This window comes from Lactuca virosa, chromosome 2 (assembly GCF_052849685.1).
Source record: "Lactuca virosa cultivar CGN04683 chromosome 2, Lactuca_virosa_CGN04683_v6, whole genome shotgun sequence".
NCBI lineage: Eukaryota > Viridiplantae > Streptophyta > Magnoliopsida > Asterales > Asteraceae > Lactuca > Lactuca virosa.
Window position 1 is genome coordinate 313,286,218 of NC_136427.1, and position 8,103 is coordinate 313,294,320.

The window sequence follows — 8,103 nt, forward strand, 5'->3', positions numbered from 1 at the left end:
TTATCCGTTTAAATTCAAGAGTTTGTGAGATGGTTCATTTGAAGCTCTCAACAAGCAACATAAGGTTGATGTTGGAGAGGGAGACCCACAAGCCGGACTCGATGGCTTGTGCGCTGAATAATTCCATGGGGGTGGTAGTATAATGGTGATCGAACGGGCATTAGGAAGCGCGTGTGACGGCTTCCACATTTGCAACCAGTTTAGTACGAACCAAATATTTTCTTTTCAGATACAAACTGGATGGGGGTTCACATAAAAAAAAAAAAAAAAACCAATTTTGCAAGCTTTTGGTAAATAAACTTTGAAGGTACTGCATATTAGTAAATATTTTTTGAAAGTACTACAATTATATATTGTAGTACAAAACTCAACTCAAGATAATCTAATCCGTTAAACCAGTTAGCGGCCAGCGTTTGCGCTCTTCTTATCCTTCGGAGCTTCACCTCACTTACGCTTATTTATCATATACCCATTTCTATTTCACCGTTCTTCTTCTCGCAAACTACATCTTCTCTCATCAATGGCTTTATGGAGTCCACGCTTGCAAAGATTTCTACTCAACAACAACGTTAGTAAGATCGACTTGAAGAAGACTAATAGTTGTAATAGAAATAATCATATAATTATGAGAAAGTGGAGTAGAGAAGGCAGCCCCCGGTGCTGTTCGGCGATTGCAATCGACGCTCCATCTTCTCTCTCTGATGGCCTTGGCTCTGGGATCAGATGGGGTTCCGCCAAATTACAAGGTGCCCGCGAGGAGATGGAAGACGATGCTGTTATAGTCGGCTCATCGCCTCATAACGAACTTGATGGTTTCTTTTTTGCTGCCGTTTTCGATGGCCACGCGGGTTTCTCTTCTGTTAAGTTCCTCAGGTTTGTTATGCACGTTAGGTGTTTGTGTTTATGTCTCAGTAAGTTTTATCTTTCCTAATATTCAAGTTTTGGTTGATTTGTATCTTTATAAATTATGGAATTTTTGTGGAAACCCTTGTTTAGTTTAGAGGACTGAATATTTGAACATGTAGGGAGGAGCTATACAAGGAGTGTGTTAAGGCTCTACAAGGGGGGCTATTGTTGAGTAAAAAAGACACCATTGGAATCGAGAAAGCACTGCAGGAGGCTTTCCAGAATGCTGATGCCAAACTTCTAAACTGGTGAGCTTAACATATACTTGCAGACAGTTTGTATTGCCCCAAACAATTGTCAAAGGAGTATGTATGATTTCCGTTTCTGTATTATTGCATTGAAGGTTTAGATGCTGTTTGATTTTGTAAAGGCTTGAGATGAATGGAGAGGATGATGAATCTGGTGCAACAGCTACAACTATGTTCCTAGGAAACAATATGCTGTTCATCTCTCATGTTGGTGATTCATGTGCGGTATGTGAATTTCCCCCTGATTTTTATATATTTTTTAAAAATCACAAGCCAAATTAGAAATTAATACGTAGTGGAATGAGTTTTTGATGAGGCAAAAAAACTTGTTGGCAGGTTCTTTCACAGTCTGGAAAGGCACAAGAATTGACCAATTCTCACAGACCCTATGGAAGAAACAAGGTTTCCCTTCAAGAGATCAAGCGAATCAGAGAAGCAGGTGGATGGGTCTGTTATTCTCTTCTTATTTCCTATTTTATATTTCCTTTTTCACTTTTATTACTTGTATATAATATAATATTGATTTGATAAAATCGCTTCGTGTCTCTGTAGATTTCGGATGGAAGAATCTGTGGAGATATTTCTGTATCTCGTGCCTTTGGTGACATGCGGTTTAAAACAAAGAAGAAAGAGTAATCTCTTATTTCTAGTCTAAATCCTTTTTAATATTCGTGTATATTATATTACTAGTTGATTGATGTGTGAGTGAACATTATTTTTGACTATTGAAAGGATGCTGGAAAAGGGAGTTGCCGAAGGCAGATGGTCTGAAAAATTCGTATCACGGTAGTCATTCTCTCATTTATGTAAATGACTGAAATACCCTTTGCCCACTGCTGTTTTGTTTATAAATTATAAAATTGGGGTTATGATCTGGTGCAGCATACGCTTCTTTGGGGACTTGGTTATTGCTACTCCTGATATTTATCAAGTTACACTTGGGCCTGAAGCAGAATTTGTATTGTTAGCAACTGATGGCTTATGGGACTACATTAAAAGGTTCAATCTATCTTTCCTTTACCTTTTTTTTTTTTTTTTTTTTTATGACTTCATTATTTTATCCAAATTTTATTACCTTCAGCTCGGATGCGGTCAACTTTGTTAGAAACCAACTTCGGGAACATGGAGATGTGCAGGTAATTAGCTTCCATGAAATAATTTTCAAGAAAAACAAAAGTTTATAAAATCTTTATTATTTTTATACCAATATATTGTAGGCTGCATCTGAAGCTCTAGCTCAAATGGCCTTGGTATGTACTATGTAATGAATTCCGTACACATTTTCACCTTTTGATCACGAGTTTCTCATTTCCCTTGACTTCCAAGCTCTGTTTTATTGCAGGACCAATATTCTCAAGATAATGTAACCATTGTGATTGCTGATTTGGGGTATGCATATTTTTTAAAAAATAATGATGAAAGTGTAAATTTTTTTTTTTTTTTGTATGTAAGTTTGATGATTTGAGTTTATGTTGGTGTTGGTGATAGGCGGACGGATTGGGAAAATTTACCTATACAGAAACAAAACTTTGTGTATGAAATGATCCAAGCTTTTGCGACCATTGGTATCGTGTCGTTTGGGATATGGATGTCATCTACTGCTTCATTTTGAAACTCAACTCTCTCCCTCTGTCTGTATATAATCAAATCATATTCTATTACTGTAAGTGTATAACATATATATACCTTACTTCATCTATTAATCTATTATTATAGCCAGCATAAATGTATGATGATATCTTGTTTTAAAAGTGTATTGTATTTAGATCAGAATCAGATGATAAAAAGCCAGCCTTTATTCATTCTCATGCATCTCATCTTCTAAAGAAGATGTTCCCAGTTGCCGCTTCAATACAACTAAACACGTTCTGATTGAATTATTTTTCTTAATATGAAAGCTTAAGTTCTTGTGAGTGGGCTGTGTCCACCTCCCCTCATTGGATCATTGTAGTCTGTCTCCGCTTCAAGCGGTGCAAACTCCCATGAACGACTCGCCAAAATGTCTGGGGCCGGGGCCACAGCGTGTGCATCGCTCATGTCATTCCCTATATATATATATATATATATATATATATATATATATATATATATATATATATATATATGTGGATCAATAACTATTGTGTGGTTGTAGGGATCAATCAGATTTTAGAAAAAGAATAAATAATTAAATAATCTAATAAGGGCATATAAGTAATATTACATATAAATTTAATAATAACCAAAACTAAATTCCTTAAATCATGGATGAATCCCTTTAAATCATCATGCCTGCCATCGATAACCCTAAGTCGACTTCATCAACACCATGCTACCGTCCTCTACATCACCATTGATCAGATGATGAGTAGTGCGATCTTGAAGAGGGAGAGGATCAATAGTAGAAGAAAAGAAGCGCAGAAGAGGATGAAAGGTTCATTGGTTGCACACTTATTTGTTTAGCTAGGTCAAATCTCATTCAATCTGTGGCTTCCTCAGAATAATAACAGTCCTTCCCCGTTTCAAAATTCTTGATAAGGAGGTTCACAGTCCATCGAAATATGAGTCGTCTACAAGTGTTAACAAGACCTGAAAGAAACCCTCTACATTATTCACCGCCTCAAAGAAACCCTCTCTTCCACCCCCACCCCCTTGTCTGCTCGAGCTCGGCCACCGTCCAGAATCGAGGACTTGGACCGAGCCTTAGATCGAGACGCTCCCACTAGCTGCTTGCTGGAATCTCCTCATCCTGACATCTGATCGCCGGTATCTCATCCCTATTTTCCCGTGAAGTCGACCTCCTTCTCCGGCGGCGACCAAGTAAGTTTTTATAGTTGTTTTTGTAAATCTAGTCATCGGAACTTTCCTGATTACTTTAAACTTTGTAATTTGAAACTTGAATTGGTGAGTGTTTCTTGATTGTTCATTTCATTTCTTTTGGTGTTAATTGTTGATTACTTACCTAGTGCCTAGATTTGAAAGCAGATAGCAGATACGAACATCGAATTTGGCATGCATGTTATCTTCTCTATTAATGTATTTATGATTGAGAATACTAGTTCGAAATTTTACTTGTAATTTGATAGCCATAAGAACTTATCATGGCTGCACTCTACAGATTGGAAATCTTCGGCACCACTTGTTCAAATAAATACGATCTGTTTAATTGTTTTGCTGCTTTTCCTCACAGTTTGACATTATAAAACCAAGAATTCGTGTATGATAGTTTTCAGCTAACATTCATATGATTTACAAGGCATAATCTCTTTTAATTTTGTTCATGGAGGTGGGGATCTTTTCTCTATGCAAGCACAGTTTATTGGAGACTTGTAATATGACACCAATTTTGTGAAATATTTATGCTAACTTCTGTCATCTAATCCTTACATAGACAACCATCTACATAAAGAAGTCGATACAAATAAAAACCCTCTCTTTCAAAACTTGTATGTGTTTAATAGGTCTTTGATGGACATAACCAGAGAACAAATTATAAACAGTAACATCAATATGTGTGTAGAATACTCATAAACTCATTCTATTAGAATATTTAAATGATCATTCGGTTAGAAATAACATCATTCTGTTAAAATATACAACCATTCATTCTATTAGAATCTTATAGCAATATAATGTGGTATGCATTCTATTTTGGAAGATTGGACTATAATTTGTGAGTTTGGTTTAAAGATTTGCATATGTGTTGGTAGTAATTTAAAATGTTGATTATAGTTAATGTTGACATTCTTCATATTTGTCTGACAGTCTCGTAAAACCAATAATGATTGAAGAATCCAAGATTGATTCCAAAATACCAAATATTTCGAAAATCAAGAAGTGAATAATGATTTCATACATCTCAATAGCCGGAAATTCAAGAAGTCAAGAACAAAGGCATTTTTATCCTCTCAATGAAATTGAGAGATACAAAAGAAGATGATGGATTCTGCTAGTTTTACCACCTACAACTTCATGAAAAATCCAGATGAAGAAGCCCTAGAATTCGATTTTATTGTTGTCATTCTCACAGAACGAGTTTTTGTATCTCATTCTTCAAGAATGCAAAATTAAATATTGTTATTGGTTTTCAGATTTTTCTGTTTTTTGATATGGACTACTTCATAGAATGTAATTATTTAATATGTTATTAGTATAAAAAATGTTTTTGTGTATTACATTCTGCTTAGGATGGAAATTTTGTAAAAAGAAAAAGTTGATTTCTTATTCTTAAATATATTCTGTCAGAATGACACCATAGTTACAAACATATTTTTCCAGATTTTCCAATTAAAAGAATGATTATCCTTCAAAATCATATTTTTTTAAAATAAGAAAAAGTATCCATAAAATCCGGAATTTACCTTTTTTAAATTTAGCTAAATTGACTAAAATACCCTTTCATTGAATTTTATGTTATTATATGGTACATGTTATTCCACTGTAATACTATAGACCCTAGATCATAATCATTCTTGATTCTTCATCTGTTGGTTTAGAATTGTCCTTACGACCACACAATAGTTATCATCCACATTATAACCTAACCCTATATATATATATATATATATATATATATATATATATATATATATATATATATATATATATATATATATATATATATATATATATATATATAAACATAGTTATGGCATGAAGAATGTAAAATACCTGAACATGAGCATGTGTAAAGGAGGAGTACTAGAACCGAAATTAGAATAGTGGATTTGGTGATTAGAGCCATGAAGCTAACAAGTATTGATAAAAAGGTTGCTTCTATGGTGTTTTGAGATGCTTTCTTTCTACTCGATATTTATAACCCAAACTGAGGTTTAAGTCTCATTAATTATATGTTACATCACCCTTCTCCCCATTAATTTCACATTAGTTTCTATATACTTAAATATCTTATGAAACTACAAGATTTATGTTTTATACTCTACTAGCATCATCTAATCTCATGTGTTTCCGGCACTCCTACCACACCTAACCCCACCTTCGTTCTTGCCTCCAATTTCACCCTCTTTGCAATTATGTAAAGATACATTATGGGTCAAACTGTAGGTAATTTAGTGTCATCAAACCTTTTATGTAGTTGCAATTTAAATGAGTACCAAGTCCAGTGTGGACTATGCTAAAATATGAATAAAGAGCTGCATACACTTGTACAAGTTGGTGTCTCTTAAGACTTAAGTATACGATTGACAAACATATAATATCAGATGTGAGGAAAAAAAAACACGCATTAATTATTACGTAGTTAACATGATTAGTGGTTTGTCCACAACTGAATTAGAGAGATTTCTATTGATTTTGTATTAAGCTTTACAAGTCACAGGAGATCCATAAATAGAAAGGGACCCTTTTTCTTGGTCATTATAGTGGTAATCAAGTCTCTTCGGCAATCATTACATTCCACAAATAAGCAATCTCGTGCTTGAAGGTTTATCACTATTCCTAGGCATGTAACTCTCGTAAGCCCCAAACTATGTAACATCCCCTTAGTCTTAAAGGTTGATCAGTGATCACTATTCGATTGCCACTGCATTTTTTTAAAACCTATTGTAGTCTTTGTACCAATGACCTTTCAATAGATTGATCAAGCGAACCAACTTATAAATCCATTGCCCAAATTTTCTCTAACTATATGTATGTAAAATCAAAATATGATTTGTTTGAAACACATTATTTGCTACAATTGTACATCATATTTTTTAACACAATAAATTTCAGCAAGTAACCAATTATACAATTTCAGATCACACAAAATGTTTAGAAACCATAAGGCTTGACAAACGACTAACAAAATGACCCTAAAAAAAAGTACTATTTTTGCTTAGGGTTTTGCTACTTCGGGTCTTTTAACTGAAATACGTAAACCCATAGTATTAATACTTGCTCTACAATTGGAGTGGTTAATAATGCACATAAGTATGATGATATTGAGCTATACGGCTCTTTTTTGTTGTGTTCCAGCCTCCAAAGCCTCCAAAGCTACAGTAGCCATCATTGTTGACAAAATGAAACCTACGGGACAAGCTTTTCTTCCCACCCTATGATGAACACAATTAATAGACGCAACTACAATGGTGGCTGCCAAGACTATAAATAGAGACTTCATTCTTCAGTTGTATGCATCCCAAATACAGAGACACAAATGGTATAAAACTTAGAGTGAGAGTGTTAGTGAGAGGGTTGGTCTTTTGTAATAGTTGAGTGTGAGAGTTGCTCATCCTATTGTAATTCTATTTTAGTGTTTAATAGAAGAGTTTTCCAACCCCAACAACTGGTATCAGAGCTTGGTTCGGTGTCCAGGGAATTCTTTACGAATTTCTCTGTTTTTTCGTCAAAATTTTTTTGTCTCAAAATCCGTTTTTGAGTACACCGTTGGAAAGGGCTTGTTTCAAGGATTCCGAAAATATATTTTTCGTAATTTTTTGACCACCAGAAGGCCCTCAAATCGTTGGTCAAAGTTGGTCAAATCTCGCCGGAAAAGTCGCCGGAAAAACCAGGTGGCCGGAGAAGACTGCCGGGGAAGAAGGAGTGACGTCATCAGTGAGGTCATCATTGACCAGAATTTCAGGAAGTTGCAGTTTAGCCCCTGAAGTTTCCGAAAATTTCAAACAGGTCCCTCTGTTTCTAAAACACTGCAGTTCGGTCCCTGTTTGTTCCGAAAGTAACCTGTTTGCTCCCTAGACTTCAGAAAAGTTTCAGAAAGGTCCCTGGTTGGCAGAAACGTTTCAGATTAGTCCCTGTATGCTGTGAAAATTACAGTTTAGTCCCTATAATTCCGAAAAGTTACAAATTAACACATAACTTTTCAAGAAAGTATATTTTGACCCCGAAAAACTCTACCCCACCATTTTTGACGCTTCCGAATCCAACTGAGAGCTCGGTTTTATATAATTTTTCCTCGAAATATTTGTAAAATAAATTTTCAATTACTTTCGATGGAATCTACAAGTACGAT

At 34.8% G+C, this 8,103-nt stretch overlaps 1 protein-coding gene across 1 annotated transcript; it reads left to right on the forward strand.

Annotated features, from left to right (window-relative positions):
* Nucleotides 1-413: 413 nt before the first annotated feature.
* On the forward strand, nt 414-2,884 carry TAP38 (thylakoid-associated phosphatase 38). Its single transcript, XM_079081315.1, has 11 exons — nt 414-873; nt 1,026-1,154; nt 1,277-1,379; nt 1,491-1,601; nt 1,707-1,786; nt 1,887-1,940; nt 2,037-2,153; nt 2,236-2,290; nt 2,372-2,404; nt 2,497-2,543; nt 2,643-2,884. The coding sequence occupies exons 1-11, from the start codon at nt 521-523 to the stop codon at nt 2,764-2,766; spliced, it is 1,206 nt and encodes a 401-aa protein (XP_078937441.1). The 5' UTR covers nt 414-520; the 3' UTR covers nt 2,767-2,884.
* The last annotated feature ends 5,219 nt before the right edge of the window (nt 2,885-8,103 follow it).